The 26,284-nt window shown below is 35.4% G+C and overlaps 1 protein-coding gene across 2 annotated transcripts in view; it reads left to right on the top strand.

The window, feature by feature from the left end:
• SLC2A13 (solute carrier family 2 member 13) overlaps window positions 1-26,284 on the top strand; it is a 454,917-nt gene that overhangs the window by 324,471 nt on the left and 104,162 nt on the right. For both annotated transcript variants that reach the window (XM_057557296.1, XM_057557295.1), the window contains exons 5-6: window positions 1,909-2,072; window positions 7,868-7,988. In XM_057557296.1, the coding sequence (XP_057413279.1) occupies window positions 1,909-2,072; window positions 7,868-7,988 (285 nt within the window). The remainder of the gene's footprint in view (window positions 1-1,908; window positions 2,073-7,867; window positions 7,989-26,284) is intronic.

Consider the following 26,284-nt stretch of genomic DNA (forward strand, 5'->3'; position numbering starts at 1 on the left):
AAGATGCGGCCCCATCCAACAGCCTACAGGCTCCAGAGCTGGAATGCCTCAGGCCAGACAACCAGCAAGACAGGAACATAGCTCCACCCATTAGCAGACAGGCTGCCCAAAGTCGTACTGAGCTCATAGCTACCTCAAAACGCACCCCTCGACATGGCCCTGCCTGACATTATCCAGCAATCCCACTCTTGAGCATATATCCAGAAGAAATTATAATTCAAAAAGATACATGCACCCCTATATTCAATGCAGCACTATTTACAATAGCCAAGATATGGAAACAACCTAAATGTCCATCAACAGAGGAATGGATAAAGAAGGTGTGGTACATATATGCAATGGAATATTACTCAGCCATAAAAAAAACAAAGTAATGCCATTTGCAGCAACATGGATGGACCTAGAATTGTCATACTGAGTCAGAAAAACACAAATATCATATGATATCGCTTATATGTGGAATCTAAAAAAAATGGTACAAATGAAGTTATTTACAAAACAGAAATAGAGTCACAAATGTAGAAAACAAACTATAGTTACCAGTGGAGAAAGAGGGGGAAGGGATAAATTGGGAGATTGGGATTGACATATACACACTACTGTATGTAAAATAGATAACTAATAAGGACCTACTGTATAGCACAGGGAACTCTACACAATACTCTGCAATGACCTATATGGGAAAAGAATCTAAAAAAGAATGGATATATGTATATGTATAACTGATTCACCTTGTTAAACTAACACAACAGAAACTAACACAACATTGTAAATCAACTACACTCCAATAAAAATTTTAAAAAATAAAATAAGAATTTAAAAAATAGTAGACAGTAGCCATTGTTGAATCAATGAGACTTAAATGTTTTCAAACAGATTTTATTTTTGAAATATTATGAAAAAGTTGACTAATATCCAGAAACTGTAGATTGTAACTATGGAAATATCCAGCTTGATTGAATACATTGCTCAGATGCCAACTGTTGGATTTTGGTAAAGCTAACTTGTTGTTTTGGAATGGCTTAAAAGCTAGGCAAAGCCATGGTTCAGAATGTATCTTCAGGATTATAATTTTGTCACATTTCATAGATGATTTGCCAGGAGTATTTTGCTTCCTTTGTTTTAAGGGCCACTTTAAAGTAATCTTCTGATACAGCTCCTGATGTTTCCCCCGGAAAAAAATGTCCTGTGAGAAACCTGTCACTTTAAACATACCAGACATATCTCCCATTGTGCGTCAACAAGTTGGCATTATGATTTTTTTAGAGCCAGTTTCCAGTGTATTTATTTGGAACAAAATGAGTCTATAGAACCTAACTAGGCACATTGTGCTGGACACTTACCAAAGAGTATACCTTTCTAGGAACCACAAATGAATTCTTTGTGTACATCATGTAAGTTTCTTATCTCCTTACCAGATGCCAGATAAACTGATATATTCTTACTCCTTGTGTCTTTGAAGAAGTTCTTTACTTGTACCAGATTTTTGCCATTATATCACATTTTCTTTAGTATATGTAGCAGTTCTCTTTATTCTTTTAAGTACTAAATTTACAGCGTATGGTGACTTCTGATTCATTCCATGGATTTGGAGCTTTATCCTTGGTAGTTTTAGTGAAACTACCAGCTGTCAACTGTCCCTAGGTGTGGGGTGCATTCAACTTTTAAAGGCTTCAGCCCTCTATTCACTTGCTTGAGTATTTCTTCTTACTGATACAAAGTTAAAAATGAATTCATCTGAATACAGTCTCTATATTGTGATCCTTTAAATAGTTTGCATGAATTCCCATCTTAACTTGGTGTTATTAATAGTTTTTCCTGGTCTGTTTTAGTCGGGTAGATATTTTTCTATATGAATAACTGTTTCTTTGAATAACTAACAACAATTGTTTTATTCTTGCCTCCCAGGTACTACAGTGCAACAATTCTGCAGATGTCTGGTGTTGAAGATGATAGACTTGCAATATGGCTGGCTTCAGTTACAGCCTTCACAAATTTCATTTTCACACTTGTGGGTGTCTGGCTTGTTGAGAAAGTGGGTCGCAGAAAGCTTACGTTTGGTAGTTTAGCAGGTAGGTGCCGAAGAATTCAGTTATAAACTTTTCTCTAATGATGGCAAGTTAACCTTTTAAAATACAGTACCAATACCACTTCTGATATAGTTTTCATAGCTAAATAATAGAGTTCCTCTGAAAAAATTTTTAATAAGAACTTATTATGATATATAACTAGAAATTAGAATTGTGATAACAATTTGAACCTACTGAGGGTAGCATTTTGCTGTTATTATTTTGAGTTTTGCTCAAAGGTACAAAATGAAAAAGAAAACTTGGTATTCATAAACTCACTTTTTAACATAGTTTTTTTAAATTTGGGATAATGTGGAAGTAAATTTGGAGCATTTTTTTTCAAAGTTCTTTCAACAGTGGAACATTAGAACCATATAATTTCTTCACAAAGCAGAGACAGACTCTTTTTGTGTTTGAACGAGGCCTAAATCCTAGTGTAAATTCTGGTTGGTTAAGTATGTTTCCTATGATAACTAAACAAGAAAAACCCTTCTCACATTCAAGTATCTTTTGTCTTTAAATCCCACCCATTTCATTTATTATTTCTCTGTAATGCAAGGGCTGTTTCACTTGCCAAAAGGAGACCCATCTCTGTCATTGTCTTCACATGTTTGCATCATATAATTTTCTAATCTTTTTCAAATATACAAGCAGATTCCTACTTATCAATTAGCTGTCCTCTAATAACTCCTTTATAAGTTTATTTAGAGTAAGAATACATTTTTGTATTAAAATGTAAATTTTCCAGGCCTGCATTAACTAAATTCTATTTTAACTAAATTGTACCTAAAACACTGATCTAATAGAACTGCTCAAGGCAGTTGTCCCAGATTTTGATGAGAAAATACATTTAGAGTTTCATACTCAGTTATTAAGAGCACATACTCCCTCCGACCCTTAACTCCAGAAGGAAGAGTGGAATGCTTCCGCCCTCTGTTCTTGCCTTGAGTGGAAGCCTTCAATTCAATAATGTAAGTTGAACTGCAGTATCAGCACTGAGGGGAAGGTAGGGGGAAGACTGTCTGATTAAAAGGCAAGGGTAATCGCAACAACCAATGTATATAGGGAAGCGGGAGGGTAAGTGAGGAAAGGTGAGGGACAAGTGAGGGTTAAAAACCATATATTTATAAACCTGTTCAAGGAACCAGAAGTGTTTAGGCCCAGAAAAAAGACTAAAGAGACACCTAATAGATATCTTATTCTCACAGATGGTAGCTGTTATGAGGACATAGATTTTTTACTTAATATAAGAAAAATATTCCTAATAATCAGAGCTATCCAACAATGAATTGGGCTGCCTCATTAGGACGGTAAACTCTCAACAAAAGGGTAGATGGCCATCAGGCAGTGATGTGCTAGAAACAAATTCCTACAGTGGGTTGAAAATTGGATTTGCCGATGCCTGAGGTTCAGGTCAACTCTAAGAAGAGGTAATAGCTGCTTTAAAATTTTTTAAATGGACACATTTGACAGGGCCTTAGTATATTGCTACCTCAAGAGACCTATTTTTTAAATAGAATTTCAGGTCTTGAATTTGGGATTTGGGTTTTGAGATTTGGAGAAAAATGCTGATTTTTGAGATGGGGGAAAATGCTTTTACTAGCAACCTCTGTCCCTTCGTTTGTTGTATTCCAGGATTTTGAGGCATTATAGATATAAAGCCAGACTGTTTGGGTTTGAATTGTGTGATATTGAGCAAGGTTCTATTTTCTCATTTGTAAATCGGGGTTAATTATAGTCTCCACTTCATAGGGTTGTAATGAAGACTAAACACATTTATACATGTATAACATTTCAAACAGTGCCTGACACAGACAGTAAAATGCCCAAAGCATTTTGCTATCACAGTAGTGTTACTGCCAAAGAGTGATTCTTTGTTGTTTTAACCATAATGTAAAATCAACTTGCATCAGAATCCAGGAACTTTCCTGAACTCCTCTTGCTGATGTCATGTTTCACCCTGCCACGTAGGTCCTCTGCCCCAAGGATTTCCAGAGCCCATCCCTGACTATTAAAAGAAAGTATTAAGACTTGGGGGAAAGACCAAGAGATTCCAGGGACTGCCTTTATGAGCAACCTGGAGGCACTTTTCTTTCCTGCAGAATTAAGAGGTTGTCATTAAATTTGTAATATTTACAAGAAAGACCAGTTCTGTTAGCAAGCTTTGAAAATATTAAAAGCCACAAAATGTCCTACCTTTAAATTATTCGTGGACTGTATATTTTGTATTTCTTTGTATAAAGAATTTCTTTGTCTGGGTCTAGCTAAATACAGTTTATTTGTAGTACTTTTTAAAGAATTAGCACCAAAAAAATTTTTTAAGATTTTATTTATTTATTTATTTTTAAAATTTTAAAGAAATTAATTTGATATGTTTTTTTCACTATTTTTCACCTAACAGAATTTTTAAACTTTTTATTCAGTTTTATTCCCTATTTTGTGTTTTTATTATGATTTATTTTATTATATTGGGTGAAAAATAGTAAAAAAAAAAATATCAAAATAACTTTTTCAATAGGAACTTGTTCTTTAAAAATTACTACAAATAAACTGTATTTAGTTAAACCGGGACAAAGAAACTCTTTATACAAAGAAATGTAAAATATATAGTCCATGAATAATTTTAAACGTAGGACATTTTGTGGTGTTCTGACTTTTAATATTTTCAAAGCTCCGTAAGAGAACTGGTCTTTCTTGTAAATATTACGAATTTAATGACAACCTCTTGATCCTTTTAATAGAGGAAGGCTTATATCTATGTAGCTTTATTGCTTATAAATCAGAAAGCCAGAAACACTGTGTTATTTTCTGCCAGATATTTTGGTAGTGGAATATTTCCTAAAACATTACTCACAGGCTGTCTTCATCAGAGTTGCCAGGGATACTTATTTTAAATTGTGAATTCTTGGGACCCAACCCCAGATCAACTAAATTAGAATCTCTGAAGATGAGGTCTGGAGTATGTGCAGGTGATACTTACACACAAAAAGTGTGCTCTGTTAGAGTCTTAGGGAGGGAAATTATTTTTTTCTGAGTATTTACTAATAATCCAAACCCTGTACCAGGTAATTAAGGTAACTTATTTCATCAGATGTTTTTGAGAATGCTATTTATCCAACACACTTCACCTCCTATGGAGAACATTTTAATTAGGAAAATGATATCAGAATTCCAAAATGTGACAGTATACTTGGTTAAGAGGGACTCTTCTCTTAAAATATAAAGAATGTCCCCAACCTACGCAGTACAGTGGAGAAGGTCCTTTCATACAAGGCCTTCCTGTATTGGACTCAAATCTAGGTTGCAATAATGGATCATTGACAACAACTATAACAACTTTAAATACTAACAAATGACTGATAAGACATCTGTAATTTGTTAAATTAAAGGAAATAGATAATTCAAGTAGTTTTAAGCCTTAAAGATATATGAGTATATGAAGGGCAAGGTGATCGTTTTAAAAATTTATTCCATAAATAAAGTCACATAAGACACCATTCCCTTCCCTTAAGGAGTTTATCGTCTCATAAGGATTTTTACCCTGTCTGGGTATCACAATCACCTGTGGAGTCATGTTATCGGATCCCCATTTTCTGGAGACTCTGATTCGGAGGTTGAGGTACATTCTAAAGATTTGCTTTCCAAAGGAAGCCAGGATTGAGAAACACTACTATATGTAATAAAGTAAAGGAATGATACTGACTTTTAAAAGATTTCCATCCCCAATGGGTCAAAATAAAAATAAATTTGTGTTTAAGAAGGATAAACCTTCAACTATTTAGGGATTTTTTGTATCCAAAATGGGTTTTCCCCCAAATTTTGCAAGTTGGTTGGACTTTTTTAGAGATGGATCCACGAGATATAATATCAATACTGCAGAACTCTCATCTAGGATATTTGTCCCATACTAACCCCATGACCTCAACTGAATAGTCTTAACATGTTTTGTTGTTTTCTTCAAAAATAGCCAGTATTGCAAAAATCTGTGGTTCTATGGGATCTGCTCTATGCCAGGCACTAGAATTGAACATATATTAGTATGTGTTAGGTATACTATCTAAGAGTTTACAGTTTATCACAGACAAGTTATTTAAGTAGTGTTACGAAAGAAGAGTATCATCTTTCCATCACATCCAAAAGTATCAACTTTTTCAGGTTGAAACAAATCTTACCTGTCCCATGACAATATTCTATGGAGGTAATTTGGGAAAATACTTAGGGACCCAGCTTCTTTCATAGACAAAGTAACAGTAAAACTCATGGTTTATTTTGCTTTGTTTGAGGAGAGAGGGATAATTTTTATTTACAGGCCTAATATATCTTTTCTCTTTCTAAGAGACAGACTTCTGTTTTGTTTCCCAATTCATGGCTTGGTAGATTTTTGAGAAAATAATACCTCAAACTATTCCTAGTTCTGGTTTGAATTTTAAGCCAACAAGGGGAAAATGACCTGTGATTTTAGATTCATGCCTCTTCATCTTGGTGTGGTAAAATGGCTTCTGATCTTTTCTTCAAGCCTCCTCCCCCTTTTTCAACTTTTTTCTAGAGTTTTAAAAATATGCTGCTGCTGCTGTTTCTAATGATAATTATAGTACAATAATTAACATTTTTTAGCATTATAAAAATCTTTCAAATGTATTGTGATATTTAAAATTCACTGCAATTCTGCAAGGTGAGTATTCTCACTAAGCCCCAGTTTCAGCAGAAAGAACAGAATTTTGGAAAGGTCTTGTGTTTTGCCCAAGATCACTGAGTCAAGAAACAGCAGAGCTAGGACTTAACCACAGAGCTTAACTTGACACATCCCCTCTATCTTAAACACAAACCTATTATGTAATCCAATTACACTTTCACAGTGCCTTCCAAAGTTGTTCTTTTGTCCATTTAAAAAATATTTTTGGTCATTCTTAAATTACTTTCCCATTTATCTAATAGAAACTTTACTGCTACATAAATGACCTCCCTGAATTCCATATTTTAAACATGTTGCCTCGTTCTAATAAATTGTACAAACAAATGCAGCCATATTTTCTTTCTCCTTTCTTCCCATGACCCTTTTTTTAATCTTCACAATGGCTGGAACAATAGTCAGAAATTTGAAAACTTTCTTATTTACTATCAGTATTTCTATCAGGGACTCAAAAATGAGCTTTTTAAGTGATACATATAATCACATTCTGTACTTAAAATCAAAGACAAATATTCCACTTCCAAGTGCCAACAGGAAAGACAACTGAATATATGTGTTATGTCATTTCTGACATTTTAAGTCTTTACCAAATGCCGCTCCTTTTTAATGAGAAATACTCTTTCAACTGCTTTTGAAATATTTAGTTTGTTACTTTTTAGTTTACTTATTTGGGTCTTCGCAGGTTGATTGACATTAGAACAATTTTCTTGGTAATGAAAGGAACACTTGGTGTAAATCTGTTGCCTTTCATACTTCTAACATGTTAGGCACTCAATAATATTGGTTACATTAATTGATTTTGAGACAGCAATGCAAGATGGTGTTTGTTTAGAAAGTTATTAACCAACCTACTGCTTGGCTAGCAAATGTATTTGATTTGAATATTACTCTTGTCATTTCTCACAGTGAATATGCTAGTGAGTTTTTATGACAATATATATGTATAAGGATCATTTTTTTTTTTAATCCAATGAAGATAGATCAAGGTATTTTTTTAGAGATATGTCTTGCCAAACCCAGTCCGCTTTGGAAGAATGTTGTCAATTCTTTTCTGATGTAAAACTTTTTTTTTTCTTTCCTTTTTTTTTTTTTTTTTTTTTTTTTTTAGGTACCACCGTAGCACTCATTATTCTTGCTTTGGGATTTCTGCTATCAGCCCAGGTTTCTCCACCCATCACTTTTAATCCAATAGCTCCTTTAGATCAGAACACTTCTTGCACAAGATACAGGTGAGATTTTATAATGGTCCCTTTCCTTAACCTAACTGTGGTAACTTTTTTGTTTTGCTTATAACTTTCCTAAAATAGGAAAGGTGAGTAGGAGCTTGCTGGGTACCCAGACTTAATGGTGGAAAGGAAGAAAATGGGAAAGGTGTTAGGGAGGGACCACCAGGAGGAGGAAGAGCATATACAAAGAACAGCATGTGTAAATGCATGCTTAAGGAAAAGTGAGTTATTAGACACAATTTTGGTGATGTTTCTCTGGAAGTTGAAAGTATATATATTGATACAGAATCTAAGCAGGAATACTGTGAAACTATTTTATATCGTATATGACTCGGTGACATCTACATTCTAGATGAAATAAAGAACTTTCATCGGTAATTAAACTTTTCCATGATGTACAGGTCTGATACAGTTGTTTATCATCTGGATATTCTAGCAATTAATCTTCACTGTGTTCCACAGGTATCGCCTCATTCATTTAAGCAGAAAATAATGTTTCCTCTGACTACTAGGTTTCTTGCAGTGGAAAGAGTTGGTAGAAGAGAGTGTTTTAATGGTCAGCTGCAGGTTTAAGAGCTCATTAAATTTAACAGTTTATACCCTACGTGATAAATTGATAGATGGAGAAATGGATGGATGCATACATGGGCTGACAGATGGACTGAAGAATGAGCAAGTGAATTAATTAAAGATTGAATGATTGAACAGATCAATTAATAAATTTGTCAGGAGAGTTTCAAAGTTTTTTACTTCAGTTTAGTGGCTGGAAAGGCTAATGACCCCTTTAAAATATATGGATAGAATAGCTTTAAAAACAAAAAATGATATTCCTTCAGCTACAACTAACCAGACCTAAGTCTCAAATCAATGGGTAAATGATTTATTAAGTCAGATACTCCTATGTGAAATTACAAAACATTACACTGATATACTAAATTCCACTTGGAATCACTAGGAGCTTCTCATTGAACAGAATTTATGGTGCCTTCTCATTACAACAATGAGTAAGACATATATTATTATGTCTTTCTGGTTGCAATTTGTGATATCCACTTGCCTTTGGAAATGAATAGTTTATATGTTTATCGCTTTACTTTTTTTTTTTTTAACAGTCTTTATGTTCTAAAGGAGATTGAAAGGTGTCTTAAAAGAAGTTACCCTTAGTGTAGACTATTTCTGGATGTAGTGATCTTTACTTTCTTTGGACATCTCACCTCAACTGCTAGAAAGATGACAGACCATTGCTAGAATTCTGCATGCTCTAATTTTGTTTTTCTTGACAGATATTTTAAGTTAAATGGTTTTTAACACAGTTACCTCTAACAAATTATTAAAAAATTACTATTGTTTGAACAACTTAGAATACCCTCTAGATCTGATGTATGATTTAGATACAGCAATTTAGATTCAGAATAAGATTGATACACTGTCAGGTCAACTAAAGGCAGAAAGTCAGCCAGAGAATATGAAAAAAATTTTATGAAGTTCTGATATAGGAAAGGAATAACTAACTTTTTAATGATTTACATAATGAAATCGTTTTCCTGACATCGACTTTTAAAATTTAAATAAAAATATTTATTGCCATAGTATAGTTCACTGCACAGCAATTTATGGTCATCAATCTATTAATCCTCCTGATCCATCTAAGTTATTATCATCTACCTACCAATATAGGTAAGTGACAATAAGATACTATCACCTACCAATATAATATAAAGTTGTAGTGGAGTGAGAGAAGTGGTACAACCTAATTTTATTCTTATCACAAAAATGGGCAGCAATTTTTGAAAACAGAACCAAATTTTAGATGTCCTCTGGGAGTCACTGAGTATGCAAAACACTTATTTCTTTTGTGCTTTCTTTCAGAGTAACATATTAGGCTTTGTGAGAATTTGCTAACATGTATTTATAGTCTGAGTGATTTTATAAAATATATCTACAGTTCCCTTACTGATTTTGTTGTTGTTAAAACTACCTATACACATTTCTCATCTCTTTACAATAAACATGAAACATACAATATACAACATATATGAAAGTTGTTAAGAGGGTAAATCCTGAGTTCTCATCACAAGAAAAAGATTTATTTTATTTCTTTAATTTTGTATCTATACGAGATGATGGATGTTCACTAAACTTACTCTGATACTCATTTCATGATGTATATAAGTCAAATCATTATACTGTAAACCTTAAACTAATGCTTAAACTAAACCTTAAACTTAAATGCTTTATGTCATTTATATCTCAATAAGACTGGAAGAAAAATTAAAATTAAAAAGGAGATAAACATGAAACAGTTATGTTTGCCTAACCTTAGGATGAGTAATGTTCATGCTGTAAGTATAGGTGGTATGTTTTCCTCTTGGAATGATCCATATAGGAAAATTGAAAAAAGAAAACAGATTTAAAGGGAGAGATGGTTTAGTATCTATCTTTTTTTTTTTTTAACATCTTTATTGGAGTATAATTGCTTTACAATGGTGTGTTAGTTTCTGCTTTGTAACAAAGGAGAGATGGTTTAGTATATATCTTTTTTTTTATTTTATTTATTTATTTTTGGCTGCATTGGGTCTTCATTGCTGTGCGTGGGCTTTCTCTAGTTGTGTCGACGGGCTTCTCATTGCGGTGGCTTCTCTTGTTGTGGAGCACGGGCTCTAGGTGCACAGGCTTCAGTAGTTGTGCATGGGCTCAGTAGCTGTGGCTTGCGGGCCCTAGAGCACAGGCTCAGTAGTTGTAGCGCCCGGGCTTAGTTGCTCTGCAGCATGTGGGATCTTCCCGGACCAGGGCTCGAACCCGTGTCCCCTGCATTGGCAGGTGGATTCTTAACCGCTGCGCCACCGGGAAGCCCGATCTTTTTTTTTGTTTAACATCTTTATTGGAGTATAATTGCTTTACAATGGTGTGTTAGTTTCTGCTTTATAACAAAGTGAATCAGCTATACATATACATATATCCCCATATCTCCTCCCTCTTGCGTCTCCCTCACCTCCACCCTCCCTATCCCACCCCTCTAGGTGGTCACAAAACACCGAGCTGATCTCCCTGTGCTATGCGGCTGCTTCCCACTAGCTATCTATTTTACATTTGGTAGTGTATATATGTCCATGCCACTCTCTCACTTTGTCCCAGCTTACCCTTCCCCCTCCCCGTATCTTAAGAACATTGTATACTATTGGTGGGAGTGTAAATTTTTCTCCATTTTGGAAATTAATATACTTTCGCCTAATAAAACTTAAATACATAGACCCCTCGATTCAGCACCTCCACTTGTAGAAATCTATATTCTACAGTGACTAGTATGTAATGCATTCTGACTAGAGTAGAAGATTTAAGAAAGTGAATGGTTCAGGAAAAATGGTTGTTCTTTATTTTAATTCAATAAATATTGATTGTGTGGCATCACCAGGTAGGTTAGAACCAAAAGTATTGTAGGTTGGGGCTCACTAATGACTTTGGACCCAAGACATTGACTACCCTAAATAATTTCTAATAAGAACTTACCCTTTTTAGAATTTTTAATTTTTTAATTGATGATATTTTGTTCCAAGTCCTGGTTAGATTTTGTGAACCAAATGTATTAAAGAACATCTTTCAGATCCACTTTCTTGCAGCTAAAACTGTGTACAGCCACAGGGTGCCAACTAAGGCTAGGAGAAATAACTCTAGTGGGGGTATCATCTGAATCATATATCCGTATAAGAATACACATGCATACTCCTAATACAGCCTTAAGCTCCATGCTCTCAAATTACTAATAAACATATTTTCTTATGAGAGCTATCCAAGCTTTGAGGATTTAAACATTTCCTATGTAACACTTCCCTCGAATCTTTTGACTTTTTATTATTTGTAAGTATGATCTCATTATATTCAAACCCTTCAAAGTAAACATATGTCTTAAAGTATACAGCTGTAGAATTGCAAGGTACTCTTGTCCTAGGGCTTTCATCACATTGCCACTAATTCATTCATTCATGCATGCATGCATTTAAAAAATATTTTGGAACACCTATTCATAGGATTGTAGTAAGGATGAATTAATATACGGAAAGCACCTAAAACAGTGCTCAGCACATAATAAGCACTCAATAAATACTATAGCCATTGTTATCATCCATAAACCTATTATAAGAGATGAGATTGTGATGATGGGTAGAAATATTTCCCATCTTTTGAAGAAGAGGAGTTTTAAGCAGTATTAAGTAGTGTTTTAATTTTAAGCAGTTTTAAGTCGTGACTTGACCAGATTTTCTATTCTAAACTTTCTCTCTGGGGCACAGAGAGCACATGTTGATATAGGCAGACTGATTATTAGAATTGTCTATGAGAGCGATTGATAACTGCCTGGACTATGAAGGTGATACTCAAGATAAATAGGTAGACAGATTCTAGATATATCTAAGAGAGAAAAATCAACAGGAATTAAAAATAAGTAATTGATTAACTATGAGCAACCAGGTAGAATATATCATGGAAATGAGTTGGGGTAATTGAAAGAGAAATTGACTAGAGGGACTCTGCCTCTAATTCACTGCTCTTTTTGCTATTAATATTTTTCATTTGAGAGTCTTACCTAGAACCATCTGAGGAGGCACTTAAAGCTGCCCGTCCCTCACTCCCACAGATCTGCCTCACCAGGACAGTGGAGAATAGGTGATTCCAGTACATGTTTAATTAAGAACCACTGCCATACGCTTCAGTATTTTTTTAAATTTATTTATTTTATTTATTTATTTTCGGCTGTGTTGGGTCTTCATTGCTGTGCACGGGCATTCTCTACTTGCAGCGAGCATGGGCTACTCTTCGTTGTGATGCGCGGGCTTCTCATTGCAGTGGCTTCTCTTGTTGCCGAGCATGGGCTCTAGGCACACGGGCTTCAGTAGTTGTGGCTTGCGGGCTCTAGAGCACAGGCTCAGTAGTCGTGACGCACGGGCTTAGTTGCTCCGTGGCATGTGGGTTCTTCCTGGACCAGGGCTCAAACCCGTGGCCCCTGCATTGGCAGGTGGATTCTTAACCACTGCACCACCAGGGAAGCCCGCTTCAGTATTTTTTAACTGCGTAACTGCCAGCTTTCTTTCTTTCCTTTTTTTTTCTTCTTGAACATTATTAAACCAAGAGTACAAAAATAATCAATGTGGCTCTTTTTCTATAGAGTAATATTTTCATATTTCCCTCTCTAAATGAAGTTTCCAAATATCCAGGTTGACAAACCGTTCCTTCATCTATAGACCTCCCTATGGTGGTGACACTAGTTTTGAGAAACTGTATATGCCTAACTAATTATAGTTAGTCTCGTCAAAGTTCATTTACAATAAAAAATAATTTTGCATTCACTACACTTTTCTTCTCCTTTTGCCAACCTTGTGTGATTGAGCACATGTCATTGGCATTAGCACTATGAGACTGTTAGATTCAATCATAAAACTCTTATCTGACCTTAGAAATGTGCAGAAACCCTATTACCCCCCCTTTTTTTCAGTATTTGGCATCCTGCTGACTGATAATGTGTTTGTTTCTAATAATTCTTAGCAACTTGACAATGAATATAGTGTTATACTGTGAATGAGACTTTTACTTTTGTTGAATTTTGTTTTCTAAAACTTACTGATTTCCTTTAAAAATAACATATTTTAATTTTTTTTGGCCTGATGGTACAAGCTAATAGGCCTTGAGGTTAATATTAATAAAACTACGGAAGAAAATATGCTATATCTGTTGAATAATATCCACAGACTTAAGATAAAGATAGATGTAATTAAATTAGTTGAAAGGGAAAATGAGATTTGAAACAAAAAGCCCACATAACCTTATCATGTACCTTTATCTCCAAATAATTGTACATGTCTTTTGCTAGCACTTAAATACCCAGTACCGAATTTGACATCTGGATAGGAGGATGGTGGAAGTTGACCACTTATGGGACATATTCATTGAGTTCCTCATGACCTTTTTATCTTGATGCCTGGGCTTTTGACTGAGGACCTGCCAGGCCCCCACAGTGGCAAGATCCCCTACTCAAACCTTATTTTCCACAGTCAAGAAGTGCTTTTTGGGAAGCCTTAAAGACAAAAAAGAAAGCTTTTTATTTTAGGTTTGCAAAGAGTGGGGGAAGAGCATTCCAGGAAGAGGGGACATCCTGTGTACAGGCCCTAAGCATGAGCAAGAGAACAGCACAAAGATAGACTGGATGGCAGGCCAGTGACAGACCACACTGGGACCCTCATAAACCATGAGAATTTTAGACAGCATCAGAATACTGAGAAACCTTTAAAGAATGATAAGATAAGAATGATTTAATCAGATTTGTGTTTCTAAAAGATCACTCTGGCTGCTTAGGAGAGTTGATTAGAGCAGGACAAAGGGCAGTGAAAGGAGATCAGATAAAAGAAATCAGTAGCCTAGGTAAGAAAATAATGCAGCCTTGACAGTGGCAGTAGAGACTCAAGAGATATTTTGGAGGGGCGTAACAGGGCTGGATGATTGGATGAATGACATACAAGAACAGATGCTTTACATGTGGTTAGGATAGTACTTATGTAACAGGAGTCTGGGACTCTGAAATCTCACTGTAGCTTACTTCTTAGAACACAATTTCAAAGATATAAATCAGGAGAGCCTTTCCCTTGCTTTCCAGTTAAGTACAGCAGTCCCATAATAAGAACAGTATTTGCTGTCACTTATACTTTTATTTGAAATATCATTTTTACTCCCTCTTGAACTCAAAAGACTTTTGAGAAAAGCTCTTCTGAACTTATCCATTTAGATCTGAAGTAACACAAAGAGGTAAAGGGGAAAACGTGTATCTCCTAAACTCAAGGACTTTTATTCTCATTCTAGAGCTCTGATCATTACAATGAGTAAATAAAATCAACCTGGAATTTTGTTCACATTTCAAGTCAATCCACTCTAGAATATCATCCCTATTTTGTCCTATATTTTAAAAAGGAATACATTATCCAGTCCTGTGACAGTGTTCTTGACAGTGAAATAGATGATTCTATCATTTTTGGAAGGTAAACTTTGAAAATTTATTTTAAACTGTGTAGGGGTACTTAATTTATACTGATTGATACTCAAAGCTCAGCATATCTTGAGCATGCCATATTATTAAGTAGCTGATAACACAAATCAGTCCTTTATTCCCCTGCTTTTCACTTGATACATCTAGAGTAACTGGCATTTTTCTCCATGTGCATCTAAATTGCATAGTTACCAGTTTTTGTGGAAACCTGTTACTCCTTGGCAATTAACATTGATCATTATGTAAATTCTATGCTAATTTCATCATAGAACAAAATTTTTTGAAATGATGTTGTACATTACAACCAACTTGCTGGTAGATAATAAAGTTTCCACCCTTCACAGAGGTTAAAAATGTACTGCTCATTTTTATAGTTATCAATGAATCATAAAGTCATTGCCAGTAGCCCAGATGAGGGTCAGAATTTAATTTTTTAAGCTTCTTATTCCCCTTTCTTTTGTTTGATTTTGATTTTTATATGATAAATGCATGCTGATTAGTCTTATCAAATCAGGAATAAAAATTATTTCATTGAGAGAACTTATTAGCATTTTCTAGTTCATTCATTTTGAAAGCAAAGGAAATCTTTATTTTATTTAAATTGATTAGTATTTATATAAATGTTTAACTTTGTGGGACCTAAATACTTAGTTCTTCCTGATTTTTAAATTTATCATTGTGAAATTGATTTGTGACTATGTCAGTTAGATATCTTCACAGAATTTTAGTGTAAAATAATAAATATTTGAAATTTAAGATAGTAATTTATCCCTCAAAACAATAAATCCCTCAAATCTTGGCCTGTGTAATCAAATTCAGCAAGAAAGTATATTATCCTTACTCATATATGCTATACAATTGTATGTTGTATTATAGAAAAACCACTAGTAAATGAACGTATAAATTCTTGGCAGTTAACACGTACTAATGTTTACACAGTTATAACTATTTGTTAACTTTATTTTCATCTTTCATATTATATAAGTGTATAATGTATGTGTGTGATGGCTTGCTATAAATTATAAAAATAAACTTCAGAAATCTAAACAGGCTAAATTTAATATTACTGCTTTTCATCTTGCAAATGTGTGTACCAAAGTGGTCTTACATTCTTATGCAAACTGAGAATGCCATTTTCAGTTCAACTACAGAAGAATTACAAGAGGAGTTAGAGTGTTGTACTTTTTTAATATCTATTCTACTAATGTCTATAGGCCACCTTATTTTACTTAATCCCTAGATTGTTGAAATATATATCACTGCAGTAGAGGAACTCAGTATTTTAAAGAGCCATTCATCTAATTATGTTTTAAAGTAATTACTCCTTATTATAGAAGGCTTCCCAAAGCTGGGCAGTGAGGAACTGGTTGGAGTTAGATGGAATAAGCAGAGGAAGACAGCATCCCAGACAGAGGAAATAGCGTGTGTACAGAAACAGGAGAAAGCTTAATATTTTCTAGAAACTACAAGTACAGGATATTCTCTAGTTTCAGATACTCGATTTCACAAAATTCATATTTTCCATTTCATTGAACTATGTGCCTTATATGCCTAATTTTTTGGAGATGTTCTGTGGAACAGTAATTTTAATTTCTGGTATGGGAGCACTGAGAGTAAGAGAAAAGGCTAAGCCGTGTAAGGGGGTCCTGAAGGTTCTCAAAAGTGTTTATGCTGAGCTTAGCAGAGCTGCATCAGCCCAACTCAGAGGATCTACAACTGTCTCCTGTCCCTTTCCCTTTCTTTTCCAAGCAGAGGGGCTCACTTGCCAGTCAGGGTCAGCGTCACCAGTGAGCATCAGTTCCCAGGGCCTGGCCCAATCACCCTCCCATCCCCTGCCTCTATTAGACAGTTAGGCATGTGGCGAGCTTTACCAGGGTCACCTGGGTTTGTAGAGGAGAACAGCCAAGGCCTTGCCCCCATGGTGGTCTCTGCTGCTGAGGCTGCGGAGGATAGTGAGGATAGAGACCCCCCACTCCCCACCCCCAGCAGCCTTGACAACACCTGCTCCAGGTGTCTGTCACAGGCTAGTTCAGAAGTTCAAAGAGCAGGAGCTTTCCAACCATCTTTCCCAGCCCTGTGGCAGAGAGGCAGAGGCCTGGAAAGGAGACACTTCCCAGGGAAGGCTCTGTGGTAATTCTTCTGTAGCAGATACCTCTCCTACTTTCAGATGCTGAATTTCAGACAAATTTTCAGAAATGAGATGCTGCCTATAATTCCATTCAGGAGACATGTGGTGATCTCTAAACAGAAGTAGGAAATGACAAGAAATAAAACCTGAAGAGACTGTTGGGAATTTAAATTATAAGAAGTCATGTGTAAAAAAATCTACAAACAATAAATGCTGGAGAGGGTGTGGAGAAAAGGGAACGCTCTTGCACTGTTGGTGGGAGTGTAAATTGATACAGCCACTATGGAGAACAGTATGGAGGTTCCTTAAAAAACTAAAAAAAGAACTACCATATGACCCAGCAATCCCACTACTGGGCATATACCCTGAGAAAACCATAATTCAAAAAGAGTCATGTACCACAATGTTCATTACAGCTCTATTTACAATAGCCAGGACACGGAAGCAACCTAATTGTCCATCGACAGATGAATGGATAAAGAAGATGTGGCACATATATACAATGGAATATTACTCAGCCATAAAAAGAAACGAAATTGAGTTATTTGTAATGAAGTGGATGGACCTAGAGTCTGTCATACAGAGTGAAGTAAGTCAGAAAGAGAAAAACAAATACTGTATGCTAACACATATATATGGAATCTAAAAAAAAAAAAAATGGTCATGAAGAATCTAGGGGCAGGACGGGAATAAAGAAGCAGACCTACTAGAGAATGGACTTGAGGACACGGGGAGGGGGAAGGGTAAGCTGGGGCAAAATGAGAGAGTGGCATGGACATATATACACTACCAAATGTAAAACCAATAGCTAGTGGGAAGCAGCCACATAGAACAGGGAGATCAGCTCGGTGCTTTGTGACCACCTAGAGGGGTGGGATAGGGAGGGTGGGAGGGAGACACAAGAGGGAGGAGATATGGGGATGTATGTATATGTAGAGCTGATTCACTTTGTTATAAAGCAGAAACTAACACACCATTGTAAGGCAATTATACTCCAATAAAGATTTAAAAAGAAAAAAAATTCATTTAAGACATTTTCTGTGGAAAAAAAAAAGTCATGTATAAAGGTAATAAGATTTTGGACTCTCTCATTTAAAAAAACATTATGTGAAGCTATTAAGAATATTATTATCAGATATGTGTTTTACAGAGGCCACTCTGGCAGCAAAGTGGAGATGGCAGAAGAGCAAACCTTTGGGTCTAAATTGAGACCTGAAGTGAAGGGATGGGCTCTTGTCAGGTCTTGGTGACTGGAATGACTTATTATTTACAAGTTAATGTTAATGTTACTTAACTGCCCAGTTTTTGTGGCTTGTCTTTCCAAATGGAAATTTGTAACTTGAAAGGAGGAATTATGTTTCCTGTTTTTTTTTTCTTGTTTTTTTTCCTCTCTGCTTTCTTCTTTATATACCTAGCAGCTAAAATCATGTCTTATATAATGTATTTGTTTACTGATTTAGCCAAGTATTGAGACTGATGTGTGCATGACTATGGTGTTGACATGTATTTTTCCTCTGTAACTGTAATAATTACATAAACTGATCTGAAATTCAATAAGAAATTTTTCCATCGGTCTTATGCCTACCTCAGCTAATTCAAGGTTTTCAAACAAGTCCGTTGCAGTACTCTAAACCGCTCCTCAGGCCTGGTGATAACACTGATAATGCTTCATTGCTGTTTGATTGGATTCTTGCACTGAGCTTTCAGCACTTGTCTATTTTGTCCTGATAAACTCAATTTGAATTGAGTTATCAAGGAAGATGTGGAAAGACACAAGAATCTATAGATTTTAAACTGCAGGTCTAAAATAAATTTATATATATTACTGTTATATTAACTATATATTTATATATTAATAACAAAACAGAAGATAAATACCCCTCTGAGAGAATTAAAAAAAAAAAAAAAAAGTAAACAGAGCTTTGCAATCTAACCAGGAAAGAAAAGAGGGGAATGGCCATATAATTCTGAAAGTTAGGGTCTACAAGATCTTTGAGGATTAAAGTATTAAAAAATAAAGGCAACAAATTGAACATACAGTAGAAAAAGCTAAGAAATTTACACATAAATGAAACTCAAATAAATATGAATCTTTGAGACTCCAAGAGGGACACACATGGTAATTATTCTGTCAGAGAGAAATCGGAGCAACAGAAATTGTAGCACTAAAAAAGAAGCTTAATTGCTCCATTACCCTATAAGGAAGAGTTACAGAGGAATAATTTACCATCTCAGAAAGGTGCTGAAGTAAGATAGATGCAGTCCTAAGCACCTCAAAAAACAGAATCACAAAGCAAAATAACCGTGACAAGCTAGAGCACTCACTGCCCTCATTGTCACCAAGCTGGAGTCTCACAGATAAGAGGCCAGCCATGAAGGCTCAGCCATTCTGGGGTGAGTGCAATTAACTGGGTGAAGCATTAACTCTTAGAGACTTTTAGGTCACCTTTCTTGGTGTCCAAGTAACTTGAAGGAACCAGCATGCTTGGTAAATGCCCCATTCACCACTAGACATCGACTGCATCACTGAGAAGATCCAGAATTACAAATATGCAATTATAGGTACACAGAGACACTATTAGGGATTTTTTTCCCCACTTTTTATTCTTTCATTTGGCCTCCATTACTGACCATTTACCAAGTGTTGTGCCAGCTGTTAAGAAAACAAAACATGAGATATAGCCCCTTGTCAGGAGTTGGCAATGTCTTAGAATGGCTTTTATTTACATTTTGAACCCATACTCAAGTCTCATATCTTCAGAGATGTTGCGACTTGGGTAGAAGCTGATATTTCAGAATATATATATAGAAATTAGCAAAAATATGTTTTAAGCATTTGAATAAGTATTTTTCTATCAGTGAGGAATTGTGTTTGGCTGTGGATAACAAAAGAACCCAAAATAACTCTTAAACAAGAAAGGAGTTTCTTTCTTGCTCATGTAAGATAAATTCAAAGGCAGGGATTTTGGAATCATTGTGCTATACCTAGTGTCATCTGGGATCCAGGCACCTGTCTTTTTGCTGTACCCATATAAGTATTCTTCACAAGTTCATGAGGAAGGTCCAGGATGGCTGCAGGAGCACCACAGTCATGTCTGTGACACAGGCCAGAAGGACAAAATGTAGAAGGAGCAATGCTTCCTGGCTGAATCAGCTCCCTTTGAATTGAAGCCTTCCTGAAATCCCACACAATACTTCTCACAAGTCAGAATTAGTCCCCTGGTCATATCTAGTTTTAATGGAAAGTGGGAAATGTATTCTTTTCTTCAGTGGTTGGGAGAGGAAGGGACAATGGGCACAGTGTTCCCAGTTAAGAATCAGAATTCTCTTACAAAGGAGGAAGCAAAGAAGGAATCTAGGGATAGAACACTAACAATCTTTGACACAACAGTACTGGAGTTAACTTTATGGGACATGAATAGGTGGTTCTGCTTGACAGCAGGAAGGATGAATTAACTGATTAAATAGGGCTCTAGCTACTTACTTTTTTTGGTTTCGTTCTCTTTATAGTGACTGGAAGTCTAAGGTCAGCTTTGCAGGTGGCAAGAAATATGGCCACATTAGATAATGTACCTCCAGCTTTGCAAGGGAGGAAGAATCATTACAGTCTCTTCATTTATTGCATTTCGTTTGGCCTTGGAAACCAGTGAAATAGCTGCTCTTTGTTGTGTGGTTTGCTCGTCTATTCAAAAGGAGTAATCACGTCAGCTACCATTTATCGTATAGTCACGATGTGCCAACTGCTGTGCTAAGGCTTACATGGATTCTCTCTTTTATCCTTCAGCAAAACGGAGGTAGATGGTATTATTTCCCCCATGTTACCAATGACACCGAGGCTTAAATAAGTTGAGTGAAGAAGTTTAGAAGATCATATGGCTTAGCAGACAGTAAAACTAGCTTGAAGTAAAAGCCCAGCTAGCACTACACTTATCATTCTGAAATTTACCAGTTAAGCAGCAGGATGCTTCTACTGACAGGTGTTGCACACTCTTTGGGAAGTGGACAGTAATTCCTGATGATCAAAAGCCAGTAGGTCTAAAAATACCTATGTTGGTGTATTTTCACTCATTCAGTGTAATTGAGATTCTTTCTCTAAGAAACCATTTTTGTGAGTGGTAGTCCATTTGGGACTTAAAGAAGATTTATTTTTATTTCGTTCATTTATTTTCATTTACATGTATTTACTCTGCTCAGAAAATTCTTTTTCTGCTGTTAGCAGTATCATCATAGAACATCTTTGCTATAAAAGCAAGTGCTTAACATAAAGTGAAATCATTCTTAAGTGTTTTAAATGATTCACTACCTTTGGTTTCCTTAGAGCAGAGTGGCCTTAACCACATAGTTTTGAATTTGAGTATCTGATGCAAGTTTAATTGTAGTTTTTATTTTGTTTAGTTGGTTTGTGGTGAGTGTTGTTTTTTAGGCCTCTGTTACACAGATAGATAAATATGGAGAAAGTAATTTAAGAAAAGAAACAAAGAGATGAGTTGCACTCACAAAGAAATACCTTTTGGGCAAATTAGACTGTACCTATACACTCAGATGAGAAAAAAAAAAAATACTCTGAAAGCTGTTCTCTTCTTATCTTCCTTCTTTAGTTATGGAGAGATGTATGATATGTGTGAATCTGAATATTTTCCTTAGAGAGGAAGAATCACTGTGTGCTGGTATTAGTATTTTGACCCAACCCCTGACATCACTTTACTGGTTCCTATTGGTTTCATCTACTTTGAATTATTTTTATTTTGTAAAATGCTGTCAGTGAGGCAGGTTCTAGTTTGAAAGAGCACATGATCACACTAGAGTTGCAGGCATCAAAGGACATAATCATGTCCAGAGAGATGACGTCCAGGGCACCTCATTTCATCTCCATGAAGCAGTGCAGCTTCCAAATCAAGCATCATTCTGGGGCTTCAGGGCTGATTGTTTCTCTCACTCTCCAAGTAAAACTCACTTCGTCCTTCACGTTCAAACGTATCATTTCCTATGAAAATCAAAAAGTCCTCCAAGCAACCATGGAAGAGCTGATAAGCAAAGCCAAATAAACCAAAATGTATTTTACCTCTTGATTTTGTTTTCTCTGTGTGAAGCACTTGCCAGTATGTTAAACATAGTGCCAGGTGTTGTAGGGTTTGATGAAAAATATAAAACAGGCTTGATCACCAAGTTTCTTTCTTGCTGCATAAGGAGATACTTGGGTAATACTTAAAATATAATTGTGAATTATCAAAGCAAATGAACAAACAAAAATGGGTCCCCCAAAGAGAGGCAATTTTAAGAAGTGTTTGCACAGATGGATAAAAAAAATATTGTTATTTTAAAACAACGTATTTTTTCGTGTTGACCTAAAGAAAATATATGAAAGTCAATATAACCATGTATTCACAAAGAATGCAGATACTATACTGTATATTCACATTTCACTTTTTATACTCCAAACAGTGAAAGTTAACAAGAGACCTAGACCTTGAAATATTGGAAAGTTCTCAATAAGTAGAAGAGCTAGTGTTAGGAGCACTATGCAGAAATCAGCAACTCATATCTGGTGGTGTGATTAGTTAAATGCATATCTTAGGAGTGTGTTATACAGCTTTTTAGGGACAGTGTTTATACAAATACAATCACAAATACATAAAATAAGGCTTATATAAAAGTCTTCAAATGGTAATGGTGAGCCCCAAACAAAACTGTGTTCTTACATTATTTTTATTTATTATTATTTTGGTAAAACTATGTGACTTAATATAAAGTATCTGTCAACAAAATAGTGATCAGTTTGTAACTCTTCAATAAAATCACGTGTCAATAATCATATTACTGTAGCTGATAACCAGGATGATACATAAATAATTTCAGCTGTTATAGCAGTCAGGCTAGGAAAGGCATTACCTTATAACACACACACACAAAAAGAGAAACACCAAAATATTAGTGGTTTAAAGCAACAAAGACTCTGCTCATGTCTCAGGAACCTAGGCTAATGGAAGTTCCAACATTTTATGATGCCACCTCTTACCTCAAGGCTTTAGGATTCATCGCAGAGATAAATAGTGACCTACCACTATTACTTACTCACAATATATGACCACAGCTAGTCACTTGGCTGCTCCTAACTTCAAGAGGGTAGGGAATTATAATCCTCCATAAACCTTGAAATGGAGGGCAACTAGACATTGGTGAACATTACTTGTATCTTCCCACAATTTATTTGCTGCTTTTATTGGCCAAGATTCCCTATCATTCTTTCTGCAGAAAGGCGTAAAGAATTTTCTTTCTGCTGATTGATAGCACTGTTATCTTGAAAACATCTTCTTTTTTGGTGGTACCCATTAAAAATGACAAAGTTCTTCAGCTGACTACTGCTCTGGAAAAATTGATGACATTCAAGACTATGCCTGTACCAGTACAATTGGTTGAAGATTAAATATCAGAACATGAAACATGTTTGACATGCATGAAACAGTTTGTCAGTTTTCAAAGCATTAAACATAGAGTTATCTACCATGGGACCCAGCAATTCCACTCCTAGGCATATACTCAAAAGAATTTTTTAAAACATTCACATAAAACCTTGTACACAAATGTTTCTAGCAGCATTATTCATAATAGCCAAAAAGTAGAAATAACCCAATTGTTCCATCAACTGATGAATGGATAAACAAAATATGGTATATCCACACAATGAAATATTACACAGCTATAGAAAAGAATGAAGTACTAAAATTTGGATGAACCTTGAAAACATCATATTGAAAGAAGCCAGAAACAGAAGACCACATATTATATGATTGCATTTATATACAGAAATCTGTTGAGACATGCAGTAGTTTAGTGGTTGCCATGAAATGGTGAGAGGTGGAAATTGGGAGATATGAGGTTTATTTTGGGTGTTGGAAATTTTCTGGAATTGGATAGTGGTGATGGTTGCACAACTCTGAATATAATAAAAATCACTGAATTGTAAACTCTAAAATGGTTAAAATAGTAAATTTTATATTATGTGAGTTTTTTCTTAATAAAAAATTTTAATTAAAACAAAAGTATGTGCCATGGTGGTCACCACTTTTCCAAATTGTGTTGACCTCTCTGCCTTCATTTTCCTGGGAGTGTAACCACTGCTTCGTATGCTCTCTACACAAGACAACAGAAGATTCCAAATCATCTATGCACAATAAGTGTTTATTTTATCTATCACAATGTCAGTATCTTCAATATGCTAATCAATTTTCTCACAAGGATAACTTTAAATTTCAACAAATTAAAGGCTAAGTAGAGTAAAAATTGCGTTTGGAGTCAGAGAACCTGCATTAGGGACATGAGCAAGGCTTGCTTTTCTGAGCTTTGGTTTTCTCATCTGTAAAGTAGGAATTTTAATGCATACCTCACCAACTTGTTGGAAAGACCAGATGACACAGTGTATGTGAAAGTGCTTTGTAAATTTTACACTGCTATAGAAGCTGTAGTTATTCTTTTCTTTCCAATTTTAATTTTAGCATATTTCCTTTAAAACTTTTAGCCTATTTCACTTTAAATAAACTTATAAAAATCTGGGCATTTGGAGTCAATACACTTAGGTCTGAATTCCGGCTCTGCCACATTTTAGCTGTGTGACCTTGCCTAGATAGCTTAATCTCTCTAAATGTCAGGTTTCTCATCTAACAAAAAGGAAAGTAAAGCATCTCTCATAAAGCCCATGTAAGGATTAACTAAGCACATGTACAGTGTTCTGCATGTGGTGAGCTCTGTGATAGCGCCACAATAAAACACACCCTCCACAATTCTCTTCAAATCTACAAATGCTAATCGACTTGGTCTGTTGGCAAACCTAAAAATTCCAATCTCTTAATGTTTCTTCTAATATTTTTCTGTCCCATCAAAAATGAATAACATATACTGTCACCAGAGAAGATGAATTACTGTTTTTTTCCTTTGAAGGTGACATGTTGCACACTAATTAGATTGTATTTGGGTGCCTATGTGTTGATTACCGAATAGTATTGTAAATCTGATTTTACTCTCAACTTATAGACTGAAAAATTTGTATTTAAATACATGTGCATATACACACACACACACACACACACACACGCAGATTTACTTACATAAATACACATATGTACATATATAAACACATGCATATACATGTCATCTTATATTTGCAAAGTTGGAATTGAGGGTTTTGTTTTTAATTATGTTGACCAAAGCTTTATGTAGTATAATAAGAAAGCACTTAGCCCTATTGAAGGTGATGGGCTTGGCAGATAGATCTCTCTTCTTCTACCTCCCTCCCCTTTAGAGAGTTTATTGGTGTACTTTTCTGAGATAAAATAGGAGAACAAATCCAAGAATTCATAAAAGAAGGTTAGACAATCAGTGACTAGAAATTAGAGCCTAAAGTACTAATAAAATTTTTTTTTTAAAAAAAGAAACCCACTCTGACAAATCAGCTAAACTTTCCTTATTTAATACCACCGAAGAGCAAGAGCCTGTGCTTGCTTTTAATCAGCAAGCCTCACTGCTGTGAATTACTTTTTGCCTCTAACTCAGGAATCCACTGCTTTTTCAGCCTCAGTTTCTAAGGGGAAGTGATGAGAAATATGACAGTGTTCCAAAAGGTTGCAGCAAATTATATGTGGATTTGATCTGAGAGCCATGAATTGTAAGGAACAATTCATAGCTTGATTTCAAGCTTCAACCCTATGATCTCATGGACCAAGATGTGGTGAATGAGATGTCACTTCTCTAATGGAACTGCAGGGAGAACTACCAAATCTGTTGTCAATATAAGTGACATTCATTCATCCCTTTATTTACACAATAGGTATTTATTGAACACTTATCTATCAGGCAACATGGAAATCACTAGGAATAAAAGATGTACAAGACAAAAGTCTCTACCTTGAAAAGGTCACAGTGCATTAAGGGAAGGCAAACATATCACAAACCCTTAGAGAAATGGTGGGATGGGCAGTAATAATAATAGACTTTTGTGATCCTCTGATAACATAGTGATACATCTAATTCTGCTGGGGTCTGAGTTTCACAGAGGAGGTGATGCCAAATATGAGTCTCAAGGCAAATGTGTAGGAAAACAAAGGTGGAAAGTAATAGTCCAGACAGAGAAAACATTATGAGGGAAAACAT

This window comes from Balaenoptera acutorostrata, chromosome 11 (assembly GCF_949987535.1).
Source record: "Balaenoptera acutorostrata chromosome 11, mBalAcu1.1, whole genome shotgun sequence".
Lineage (NCBI taxonomy): Eukaryota > Metazoa > Chordata > Mammalia > Artiodactyla > Balaenopteridae > Balaenoptera > Balaenoptera acutorostrata.